The sequence below is a fragment of the Fundulus heteroclitus genome, chromosome 22 (assembly GCF_011125445.2).
Source record: "Fundulus heteroclitus isolate FHET01 chromosome 22, MU-UCD_Fhet_4.1, whole genome shotgun sequence".
NCBI lineage: Eukaryota > Metazoa > Chordata > Actinopteri > Cyprinodontiformes > Fundulidae > Fundulus > Fundulus heteroclitus.
Genome location: NC_046382.1, coordinates 23,250,761 through 23,264,014, shown reverse-complemented (window position 1 = coordinate 23,264,014; position 13,254 = coordinate 23,250,761). Strand labels below are relative to the sequence as shown.

The following is a 13,254-nucleotide window of genomic DNA, read 5'->3' as shown; positions in this document are numbered from 1 at the left end:
GTAAGTTGTATTTATTCAGACCAAATTCTAAGTACCCACTAAACTGGCTTTGATACCATGTGCCCAAGAACTATCTGAAAGTTACTTGTTTTTTGTTATAGTAGCTGTTTTATTGTCGAGTGTGCGATTGTAAAACCAGGTGTTTTTGTTTCCTCTCTCCTCTCAGTGTGCGGTTTGTCTGATGCAGTCAGGCTGCCATGGCTCTGGTTCAGGTGCTACCTGTGAGTGACCATCCCAGTCCAGGTCTTGACCTCCACCAGCGCCGGCCGCTATCGTCCCATCCCCCCTCAGACCCCTGCTCTGTCCCTTGCGGGGCCTGCAGCTCCGACACGGCCATGGGCTCAGTCAGCAGTCTCATATCAGGCAGGACGTATCAAGAGCGACACTGCAGGGCTGGCAGTGAATTCGCCAACAAGCCACGACGCTCCACGCCGGCTACCAGCTGCTTCCGGCTGCAGGACAAGAGCCTCCGCAGCGGGAGCTCCCTGGAGCAGCTGCTGGTGAACAGCAACCAAACACAGCCTCAGGCCCATGTTCTACCTCCACCGCTGCCCACCAAGAAGCAGCCGCGACCAGGAAACTCTGCCGGGGCCAGCGGGGCCGCTGCGGTTGCTGGAGCAGCAGGGGGTGGAACTAACGCAAACTTTGGATATGTAAGTGAAGAGGTGGTTGTTGGAGACTGGAATGACAACCTGGTGCTTACCGTTGCGAGCCCCTGCAGCGATCCGGAGGACCAGAAGGACAACGGGACGGCGAACGGCAACATTGGCGGACCTCCTCCCAAACTCGTCCCGGTGTCTGGACAGCTGGAGAAGGTGAGAAGACAATAAATTAGAATGTGAGGGTTCGTTTATCTTAGCATAGATCACTGTTTGTGTGTAGTAAACGCCTGGCTAAAATCCACGCAATAGATACTGTACTGGACTCAATAGGGCAGATATAACAAATGCCAAACTGCTGCATTTTTGGCTTGTTCATTGAATATATTTTACATGTTTTCTTTTAAATCTTTCATGTTACAAGAACTTCCATGTTACAAATGAAACTGAAATATTTTTTTGTTGGTGTATATCTTTGGTAACCAGCCCGAAAACCATAATACTGCCACCACCGTGCTTCATAGGTTCCGTCTCCTTTTAACTGGAAGGTCCATTTTCATGATCCTCATCAGGCTGCTGACAGACAATGTGCTGTTTATGCTGTCGTTATTCAGACTTAGCAGAATATGAAACGCAATACCAGAGAAGATGTTTGATGGTCACCAACGTGTATGTATGTGTGCGTGTGTGTGAAGGAGTCACAACAACGGACTTGAATATCCTCCATCCATACACAGTCTGTCCCACTAAGAAGTGGTGGAGTCCAAACTCACTCACAATTCACAGTGAATGAATGATGAAGGGATGATGGTACATCTCATTTCATTCAATTCTCAAACTTCTAGCTGCTAGCCACTAACCCAAACACAGCATCCCCAGGCCCTTTTTCTGATGTCATTATTAATATTCAATGTTGTTGTTGTCAGTGCCAGTTGTTGCATGCATGATGCCCCATTTTTTATTCACCCCTGTGGAGAAGCGAGATAAAATATTTCAATTTTTTTTTTCTAAATAAGTGATGATTTCCTTTTGTAGCCCTGGTTTGACCAATTTAAATATAGCAGTCTTCAAACTTCTGAATTAAAGAGTCAGAAATAATGAAAAATACTCAAGAACACATGTTTCATCAATCTTCAGATTTTTGCTATCCAGCTAAGGGTTGACCTGTATTTTAGATTTTGGACGAGAGATTATCGAATGCCATTCAGATTCTTTAAAATCTGTAAAATATCTCTTTGATGAGGAACGTGAAGCTATGACTCTGATGCCAACTAACACATCATTAGTCAGCTTGGGTGTTCCTTATTTTCTAATCATAATTACACCATTAACATCACAGGGAAAGAGGTAATCGTTTCCTTTGTCATTAAGCGCTTGTGCCAACCCCAGTGGAGTGACGCCCTGGGCACAGAGCCATATCTGTGATATATAAAAAAAAACAAAAAACGGCTCTCCATGTTTTTCTATTTGCAACACTAGTAATTTTATTAAGTTATTTAATGTATTGTTTTTTTACCTGCCATATTTTAAGCCTCTTAAAAACCAGTCATTCAAATGCGGTTAAAGGTTCTAGAAAGACATGATTGTTATATCCCTTAAACTCCAGCAAAAAGCTGGTAAATAAAAACTTTCCCTTGATGCTAATATGTTTTTATTTTATATCTGAAGCATGTGAAGCAAAATGATTATAGGCAAAGTGAGTGATTACCCATCTGGAAATCTTTAGGTGACTATCAGCGGGATCTGAATGCCCGGCTGTACTGTGAGTGCTGTCGTCCATGACCTCTGTCCTTTGCAAAGGACAATGCTGCCTTCAGTCCCAGCTCAGGATTACGTGGTCGGATGCTAAAACATCCCAGTTAACTTTTATTTCTTTTTTATCAGCTTTCACGCACATTTAGATTCAGTTCACAAGGAAGTCTGCAGTTGTTTTATTAGCTTATTTTCATCGATCCACAGAGGAGTTTGATTCCCAGGCTCAGATGGATCATTTGACAGTGACTCACCTTGCAGACGCTTTACGACCAGCGTCAGAACCCACTTACTCCTATTGACGTATTTAATGAACCTTAAGGAACATCATTAAAAAATGCTTACAGAACAGTATAAGGATTCTGTGTTTTTGCCATTTGGACCTTCACCTTCAGTTTTTTTTTCTGTCTCTTTTGTTTCTTTGACCTTTAATCAAATTAACTCTCCAGCATTTTCCTTGCTCATATGATAAGAATATGAATAATACATTTTCTTAGTGAACTCTATAAATAGCGGTGACTGATATGCTGAAAGGGGTGACCTGCCAAAATATCAGTCACCCTATTTTTTTATGTAGCTTAATTACAGCGCCTGCAAAATATATAGAATTTACATGTTTTCTTACATTAGAGCGACAATGTTTATTTACGTTATTTATTAGTTTTTTCATTCCATTTGGATTTTGAGTACTGTAATAAACCAACACAAAGTAGGAGGATCTTTCTAAAGTAAAAAAAAAACAGGATACATGGTTTTCATTTTTGTTTGGGGCGTGGTGGATACTAAAGCATTTCATGTTTATTTGTAAAACATTTTGAAAGTTATGTATCATATTCCTTCGACCTCACAGTTATGTAGTAGTTTTGTGTTGGACAATCTCTTAAAATTCAAATATTATGCAAGTTATGTGTTAAGTGTATGTTTAAGGGATATAGATACTTTTACACTGTATACATTGGTAAGTTAGCACAGATTTCGTTATTTAAAAGTCATAAATTATTCACTCTACGTATTTTTTTCCTGTTCAGAACATGGAGAAAGTGTTGATTCGCCCCACAGCTTTCAAACCAGTCGTCCCCAAGAACCGTCACTCCGTGCAGTACCTGTCTCCACGACCAGGGGGCGGCAGTCTGTCCGAGAGCCAGGCCAGCCTAAACCTCCTGCTGCCCCTCGGTGCCCCCAGCTGCCCTAGCAGCACGAACAGTAACGTTGGAAGCTGCAGCTCTGAGGGGAAACCCAACCTGTACGGCGGAGGTCGTACCGCTCGTAGCAGCCAGTCCTGCTCCATGTCGGATTCAGGGAGAAACTCCCTCTCCAGCCTCCCCACGCAGAGCAGCACGGTCTACAGTTTGGCCCCCAGTGAGGGATCCAGCTCGGGGTCCGGTGCCGGGGGCCCCGTGGAGCCTGTGTCGGCCGTGGTTCGCAACACCTCAGGAGGAGGCGGGAGCCACGGTCATAGCAATTCGGACAGCGGACGTTCCTCCTCCAGTAAAAGCACAGGCTCGGGGTCGCTGAGCGGGCGCGGGCAGCCCCTCTCCGACAGCGGGTCCTGTGGACACTCGCCGCCACCTGTGGAGGGGTACGAAGTGGTGGTGAAGGAGCTGGAAGACAAGCTGAGGGAGCGAGACCTGGAGCTCCAACAGCTCCGGGAAAACCTGGATGAGAACGAAGCGGCCATCTGCCAGGTGGGACACGGGCTTCTCACGACATGAACAAGCCCCACTTGTAATTTCATATAGAGGAGGTGATGTGATGCCGGTGCAGAACAAATGCTCAGACCTTGCACCTTTTTGTTTTGGAAGGTTTATGAAGAGAAGCAGCGACGGTGTGAAAGAGAGATGGAGGAGCTGAGACAGAGCTGCGCTGTCAAGATGAAACAGACGTCTCAGAAAGCTCAGAGAGCACAGCAGGTGCTGCAGTTACAGGTAGGTGAAACATTTTCATGTCTTAAACAATGCCAAACAAAATGACATATTTTTCAGACCATAAGGCGCACCAGATTATAAGGCGCAGTAAATATTCTTCCCAAGTGTGTACTCCGCATACGCAGCTATCTCCTGAAAGGAAGGACAGAGTAGTTGGACTACACTGCCCTGTTTCTAACATAAGGCCAAAATAAACTTAACTTTTATTTTGAATGAACTTAATAGGTTTATTGTTGCTAGCACGTACTCCTGACGCACGCTTCCTTCCACGGATTCACTTCTAGTTTAGATATTACATTCAGGCAGTCTTGTAGGCAGCTCAGGGGTCCTCAGATAGTGACACAGTGTACCGTAATGCTCCGAATATCCATTGAGTGCAGCGGCTTCATTGCTAACCAAAGTCGTACTTACACATTATAAAATATTTTGAGTGCATTGTACCACATAAAATTGGTCAGTAAGCACAATGGTAATCATATATAAGGCGCACCATCAATTTTTGAGAAAATTTAAGGATTTTAAGTGTACCTCATAGTCTGAAAAATATGATATTCATACCCCTTTAACTTTTTTCTTTTTTTACATTTTGTCAAATTACAACCACCAACTTTAATGTAATTTATTAGGATTTTATGTTGCATATAAACATAACATAATTGTGGAGCAGCAGGAAAATGATGCAGAAAAAAAGTCTGGCATCCATTTGAGGTCAGCCCTCCAAATACTCTGTGGAATCGCCTTCCATTGTAATTACGGCTGTAGATTTTTTTTGAAGGTGAAGGTCCATCTCAATCAGCTGTACACTAAAAAAAGTGACATTTCTGACATTCCTTAATAAAATGGCCCAGGCTCCATCACAAGAAGCTGGACCTCTACCTCTGTGTCAAGACCTTTGCATCCTTTAGCTGGCTTTCTTCCAGGATTGGCCTGTGTTTAGCTCCTTTCATCTTTCCATTAACTCCAGTCACTTCCCTGATAGGGTCGTACAATATAACACAAATGTATTGCCACTGCTTCATCAGTGTATTCAATATGCGTATTCCAAGAACTGCCTGGACTGTAACAAGTGTTGGCTAATATTTTAACAATGAAGCATTCAGAGTCTTTATGCCTGCAATGAATTTGGTGACACTTGTTTAATGCACCATTAATTGTATAAGAAGAGGTGGTAAAGTAATAAGGAAACTACGACAGCAGCATCTGCAAGAAGCTACTATTTCCATAAAACCTTGATCTTGAGGTGGAAATAAGAAATGTAATTGGATTTTTTTCTGTTAACTAGATTAAATACTTATTATGTGGGGTCTATGTTTGCTATGAACTCAGAGCAGAGGGACTGTTTAACAGAACTTATATTGTTATTGTTACATTTAGCAACATTATTGCATAATGCATGTTTTCCTTATACCGCCGTGTACTCTTCTCTGTCACTATTGAAGAATAGCACCCCCACAGCGTTAAAGAGGTGTTTTGTGAACATTTTTGTTTCACGTAACCACCGTGTTGTCTTTTTCTCTTGGGAATTATGAATGTTACGCGACGGCTTGACCTACATATCCAAACCTACATACCTGCTGGTTTCCAGGTATTCCAACTACAGCAGGAGAAAAAGAAGCTGCAAGACGACTTCTCCTCTCTGCTGCAGGACAGAGAGACACTGGAGAGGAAGTGTGCCACCATCCAGAGGGAGCAAACGCAGCTGGGGCCCCGTCTGGAGGAGACGGAGTGGGAGGTGAGGAGCTCCAGTCTGACTCTGGAAAGGTCAGGCTCCAAACAAATTTGAGCCGCAGCGTCTCTGAGTTTGGCAGGGAACCTTTGCCGTGTGGCTCTTTTCTTCTGCGTGTACATCTCTTTACACTAGCAAGTGTGTGTTTCAGAAGGACGTAAATCCAAAATGTTTGAGTGTAATACGCCATAACATGCATAATACATAAGCGTTTCTCGGGTTACCGCCTCCCTCTAACTCATTTCCTGCTGTGCATCAGGTGTGTCAGAAGTCAGGAGAGATCTCGCTCCTGAAGCAGCAGCTGAAAGAGGTCCAGTCTGAGCTCAGCCAGAAAGCCGGTGACATTGTGGTGCTAAAGGCCCAACTGAGGGAAGCTCGCTCCGAGCTGCAAGCGAGCCAGGCTCGAGCCCAGGAGGCCCAGGCTGCCCTGCGGACGAGATCCCTGGAGCTGGAGGTCTGCGAAAACGAACTCCAAAGGCGCAAGAGCGAAGCTGAGCTACTGCGGGAGAAGGTGAGCCGCCTGGAGGACGATTCGGGCCGGCTCCGCGACACGCTGACCGGCCACAGTGGAAACGCAACCAAGAAGGGACTCGGCATGAGCCTTTCGCTCCAGCAGGGAAGAGTTGTGATGGGGAGGGGAGGTCCCAGCCCTTACATGTACCGCGATGGAGAGGACGGTTATCTGGTGTGGGGAGGAGAGAGCGACGAAGCCAAAGCTCAGAGGCAGAATGCAGAAACACTGATGGGACTCCGACAGCAGGTACTACTTTCGCACTTTTTCCTGACGCAGATGATGAAAGTAGACTAAAAAAAAAGGAGTATATTCTCAAGTATTTTAGCAACATGTATTCCTAGTACAATTCAGTTTATTTATACAGCAACCATTTTAAAAAGACTGAATCTCAGGCATTTCCGAGAGTCAAATGGGTCCAATTCATATCAGGAAATATATGTTAGGTCCATTACAGTCCAGTGGTGTAGAAAGATTCAGACATGAAATACATTGTTTTCATGTTCTGTGTAGATTTTACATTTGGTACTTGCTATGTTTTTGTTACTGGAGAGACCATAAAACTATTCTTATGGTGGCTCACACAGTAACCACATCTTACAGCAATGTTGGAAAAAACGTTAATTATAACTTTAAACACAACGTGCTAGATGGCTAATGGTTAAAACACCTCACTCTAAATACAAAAAGCACAAAATAAAATGGTATATGTGATAACTAAACAAAGGGAGATGTTGATGTCAGCAAAATATTTCATTAAAGTTCAAATAATCGTTTGTTTACTGCTATTTTATCCATTCCTCATTTTATCGGGTATATTAGCGTTTTGATTGTAAGATGTGAGATTTTAGCTGCTCCACATTTCAGTACATGTCATCTTTGTAAAGGTGTGATACTTCTTTTTCCAGGCTCTCTCATATCTGGACTCCTAGGGGGCCAGTTTAGCTCTTCCTTTCTCACAAAGAGAAGTCAGTGGTTTGACACTGAGTTGACACTGACTTTCTCTAGAAAAAAAAATTTATCTCAGATGGTGCCATATTATGTTTCAAAACGTGTATATAAATATTATCCTGCATTAATAGTGTAGGTTAATGGGGAAACACTGAGAAATTGGCAAGTAGCCAGAATTGGACCGTTTCAGCTTGATCGGTACTGACCAGTGACTGGTCGTGCTGAAACTGAAAAATCGGACTGTATTTTTTAATCATTGCACAAGCAGAAGTTCTACCAGGGGGCAGTAATGGCAGCACTCTCTGGTGTGAACGCTGTTATGTTGAGCCATTTTCTGTATCAGGGGTTTTAATATGAAGATGAATTCTAAGAAAGCTACGGGAGAACAAGATGTTTAGCAGACAACAGGAAGGCTGTAATGAGTACAGTAAAGTTGCTACGTGTTATTCACCTCTGTCTGTCCTGGAACACGCTGGATTTGAAAACATTGTATGCCTTTTGGAAATCAAGGCTCTAACATTTGCAAAAGTATACATGCAGTTTTAGTAATGTTAGCTGTGATGATCGCTAAAATAATGTGCTAATGGCCAATTCAAATGTAACAATGTAACAATTTTGTCTTTGTTTTAAAGCAGTGAACCAGGGTTTTACTGTCACTGCTGTGGTCTCTAAAATGATCAATCAATGCTTCTATTATTTAAAATAAATTAGTTTTCAAAAATACTCCTAAACATGTGCAGGGATTTCTGCCTTTACCCTAAAAGGGTTTATGCAATACAACCATGGAAGTTGGACTACACTGCCCTGTTTCTAACATAACAGCAAAACAAATGTAACCTTTATATTGAATTAACTTAATAGGTTTATTGTTGCTAGGGCTTAGTCTTCTTCTTCTTCTTTGTGATTTTTACTGGCGGGTGACATCTATCGTTAAGATGTATTATCGCCATCTACTATGCTGGAGTGTGGAGCAGAGTATCTCTCTTTAATCTAAATTCTTATACGTATATAATCCTGTTTCCTTCAAAAAATTAATAACCGCTCTATACCGCGTACTCCAGGCGCGGGCTGCCTTACATGAATGCACTTCTAGTTTAGAAATTACAGTCAGACAGTCTTGAAGACAGCTCAGGGGTCCTCAGATAGTGACACACATAGACATAATATAAGAGTAGACGCGTCATTGGGCGGGTTCTGCCTATGCTGCGATGCGTCAGAGCGTCCGCCATCTTAAATGTGGCAAATCTGCAGTTACTCAGTCACTTAAACAGTATCAGAGGGACTTTAATCTCTGAATATACTTTGTATTTGTAGTATTTTTTTTTTGTAATATTACAAGTTTATTTTCGTATCCCTTTAGCTTCATTCTCCTGAATTTATTCTCCTAAAGAATAAAAATATTTAAAATAATCTAACCTGGCCCTATTACTCCAGGAGTGAAATAATTCTGCAAACTGTGATTATTCTGGAAATGTTCCCCCTTAATTCTCATAATATGATGTTTTTATCATAACATTATCACTTTTGTGTTTGTTTGTTTATTTTTACTTTATTGACCTAGGACTTTTTTTTTCTCATATTATTAATTTTACCTCTTTAATTCTCACCCAAAAAGTCTGTTCCTAAAGGTTCACATGTGACACAGTTTTATGAAATAATGAAGACCACAATGTTTAGATTTAACAAATTGATCCTTATATTCATAACACATACACACACACACACACACACACACACACACACACACACACACACATATATATATATAATATGTGTGCGTGTATTTATTGCAGCACAGGAATGAGGCATCTTCTCTGATCCACGTTCACAATAACAGAACTCAACTTTTTTCTGCCACATACAATATGGCGGTGACGTTGACGTGCGAACCTGCGCCCTATGATGCGTCTACGTATATATGTCTTTGGTGACACAGTGTACCGTAATGCTCCGAAAAAATCCGTTGAGTACAGTGGCTTTGTTACTAACCAAAGTTGTACTATTATATTTTAACATGTTTTGAGCGCATTGTACCGCATAAAACATGCCATGGAAGTCAAGATATATATCATAGCTTTCACCACCAAAACGCTTGTTTTTTCCAGGTGGATCGACTGAAAGCTGAGCTCATGTACGAGAGAAGAAGTGGCGAGGAGCAGCGGTCACGCTTTGAGGAGGAGAGGAGGGTGTGGCACGAGGAGAAAGAAAAAGTAAAAATCTCACATCCTGTCTGTTAATAACACTGTTTGTTGCTTTCTTAATTACTTAATTCACATAGTGTGTTTTTTTGTTTTACCCCTCTTTCTTCAGGTAATCCGCTACCAAAAGCAGCTGCAGCAGAACTACATCCACATGTATCGCCGCAACCGGGATCTGGAGCGGGTGATGAGGGAGCTGAGTCTGGAGCTGGAGAACAGGGACATGGAGGACTACGAGGTCCGCAGCGGCAGCAACGACATCCACTTTGAGGAAATCACTGCCACAGAGATCTAAACACACGCGCACGCAGTACAACGATATGCGCACACAACATGGAGAAAACTGCCCGAAGTTCCCGGAGATGCAAACCAAACGTTGAAGCGTGAACCAAATGCTGCAGTGGCTTCGGTGCGGAGTCACCTGGAACTGTCGGACGCACCCCACTAAACCCGCATACGGCATCGCCTACAGCGTTTCTATTAGGTTTATACCTCTACAAAGCCAGCACAAAGACTGCATTCTTTCTGAGACCAAAAGCAGTGAGGAGTGTCATTTTTAGGATATCTACAAATCAGGGTATTTAAATCAAGCAGAGCGCTAAAGCAAAAAAAAAATAGCAAAACGAACATATGGAACACCCCCTACTGAGCAATCTCACGACCATGCACTTAAGCTTCTTGGCTGCTTGCGATATAAAACACCCGGCCACCAGCATGTACAGTATATAGTCCGGCATCAACACAGCAGTTCATTTAGCAGTGACCAATCTAAACTGTGGGCCACAAGCAACCAACATCGCAGCGTTTGAGAGTTTTGATTCCTCATCTACCAACTTGTAAATAAGTTAGAAGAAATGTTGTCGTACGTTTAGACGTTTTGGCTGCAGTTTGTTTCCCTACAGCGAATGTGTGGTAATCTGTCCGTCCAGAGAGCAGCAACATAACTCATCTCTGCTCAGCTCACTGTGAGAAAAAAAAAAAAACAAACGGCATGATTTTAACCAAGATTTTCAGCTTGTGTTTTTTTTGGGATTCGTCTGTTTGCTTCCCGAAGAAATTCGGCAAAGTCATACCAGCTAGGCTCAACTTTGACATTTCAGGTCTTAGTTTTGTTTACTTGTGGACATCTCGTTCTGTCGTTTCCCACCAAAACTCCAGGACCAAAATAGGGATAATTCTCACTTTGAACTTTTTTTTTCTTTCAGTCATGCTGTGTCTAATAAAACTGGCTCAGACATTGTCACAAGCCCTGATGTAGCTGAGGGAAGAGGCAAAGCATGGCAAATACCACCAGGGTCGACAAAGATCTCCCTTTTATTTCTTTGTTTTTCCTCCATATACTTACCTACTTAGCTTCGTTGTTTACCTTTTCTTTTCTATCTCAGCCATTAGTACCAGGATGAAACTAGGCCTAAATCATCATCAAACGTACGGGATTACAGTCTTGTGTGGCATCGCAGATTTAGGATGTGCCAAGTTTCTGTTTTGGATTTCTTTCTTTTCTCTCGGTGACTCCCACAGTGCAGGTCAAAGTTTTACACACACAATGGATACAGCAGGGTAACATTCAAACCTCTGCGCCCAAATCCTGTTTTCTTTTTCAAGATTCATTAAAGTAATTCTAATATAATCAGACCACCCCTGAAAAGAACATTTTCGGTGCATCATTAAAAAGCCCATAACAGTATGGCTTTCATGCCCTGTGATGACTGTATGCAAACTTCTGCACTGCACTGGTGTCCTAGATGTCATCACTAGCAAATCAAAGCCAAAAACAACTAAAATGTGCTAAAGTCTTCCGAGGTCCTGCTAGATGGCCGCCTAACTTTCATTAAACGCCATAGGAGGCGAGGGTGGCATGTTTGCATGTCTTTTTTTAGGAGATTTCTGAAGAAGCAGGCTCAGGTGACGTGAGAGTGTGCAGAGGTGTTTGCTGCTGTGCCGCTCAGAGCCAGCAGGCTTTCCGCGGAGCGTGAAGACGATCTCAGAGTAAATGCAGGGCTGTGTGTGACACTGAGCATAGAGATATAGGGCTGCTGAGAACTTTATTTTGCAAAGAGTCTATATTAAAGAATAACAGTCTAGATAAATGGGAATCTATATAATGGATGAAAAGTTGTGTATTTTTATATATATATATATATATGTATGTGTGTAGCACCTGAACATATTTTGCTGTAATACTGGTATGGATTAATATAGATCATAAACCAATGTTTCATTTGATGGATCCGTTCCAAACAGAAGCATCTGCAGAGAGAGCGCGTGCACCTAATACTGTACTGCATGACAACTTAATGTTTACATTAGATGATCTGTGTCGACAAACCCGCGCATTCTGATGAGCAAATGTGCTGAGAAGCAAGCGATGAAACTGAAGGGATTCTGTTTTTACTTTTAGCTCATCTTTGCCTTTTTTGTCGCTTCGTTTCGAGCTATTCGTGAGCTGATTTCCAGTATCATAACATCCGTGTCCTCCATGTTGCATTCGGGCACAGCGTTTGCTTAGGAAATGCACGAGGCCGGTGTTATTTCGAGGGACATTCGTATCAATGCGAGATCAGGACTGAGGCGACCCAAGAACGTTAGCTTCCAGTCATCCTTCAGTACGTTGCACATTATTACCGCTTTCATTGAGGTTCATAAAGTAGCCTGGAGTATTAAGCACTGTGTGTACGCTCTTGTGGTAACGCCATGGGAAGTAGCTCAGTTTTGGTTATCCTGCCACATTCACTGTAACCAGACGTAGACTGTTACTCTGCACATCAACAAGCACAGGATGCTTCTGACTCATACGCTTAAATGTTTTCTCATATCTCGGCATCAAAGTACCATAACTATCTTCAGTGTAAATATGTAAAAGGTTCTAGCAGTATAACAGAGCATCACTGTCTTTTATTTAGACAACATATCTATTTCCAATGTAGCCACTGTGACTAGACCAAAGCAACCTAACACTTCTTTTTTTCTCTCTCTCTTTATTGTGACATTTTTTTTCATCCTTTTGTGAGCATTTCTTTTGTACTTTTACTTTCTCTGTGTTGCCATTAATTCATAAAGTGTGTAACTGTCTGTGTATATTTTTATGTGTACATTATTTGTACAAATTACAGTGTTTTTAATTAAAGAGCAAGTGGTCACACCTTAAAAATGACTGAAGTCATTGTTTCTGTTAAGTGGAACATAAAAGAGACATAGAGCTACAGTTGCTTTTTTTTTATTTATTTATTTTTTTCCCATTCAAGTCAGCTATCTGTCATACAGCACAAAAAAAACCCCAGAAATAGCTGATGTTTATCAAATACAGTACAAATAAGGATTCAGTAAACAAATTCATTAAATGCTTTTTTTATTCATAGAAATGTTTCTGTTGCTGAGAAATACTCTCATATTATCAGGGTTCCTGCAAAGTCCTAACAGATATCAGTTTTGTTTATAATATTTTCTAGATCTGGATAATCATCAAAAAAGACAAGTGGTGCATAGAAAAACCTTTTCCTTTGAAATCACTAAAATATTAGCTGCACGGTGACACAGCTGGTAGCACTGTTCCCTTGCAGCAAGAAGGTCCTTGGTTTGAATCCCGGCCTGG

General features: G+C 42.0%; 1 protein-coding gene across 1 annotated transcript in view; it reads left to right on the top strand.

Moving 5' to 3' along the window:
* Positions 1-12,813, top strand: part of lzts2a (leucine zipper, putative tumor suppressor 2a) — a 61,478-nt gene extending 48,665 nt beyond the window's left edge. The window contains exons 3-9 of the mRNA XM_036126654.1: positions 167-815; positions 3,380-4,036; positions 4,154-4,276; positions 5,862-6,008; positions 6,262-6,762; positions 9,570-9,674; positions 9,775-12,813. Coding sequence (XP_035982547.1) covers positions 198-815; positions 3,380-4,036; positions 4,154-4,276; positions 5,862-6,008; positions 6,262-6,762; positions 9,570-9,674; positions 9,775-9,957 — 2,334 coding nt within the window. The 5' untranslated portion in view covers positions 167-197 and the 3' untranslated portion in view covers positions 9,958-12,813. The remainder of the gene's footprint in view (positions 1-166; positions 816-3,379; positions 4,037-4,153; positions 4,277-5,861; positions 6,009-6,261; positions 6,763-9,569; positions 9,675-9,774) is intronic.
* The last annotated feature ends 441 nt before the right edge of the window (positions 12,814-13,254 follow it).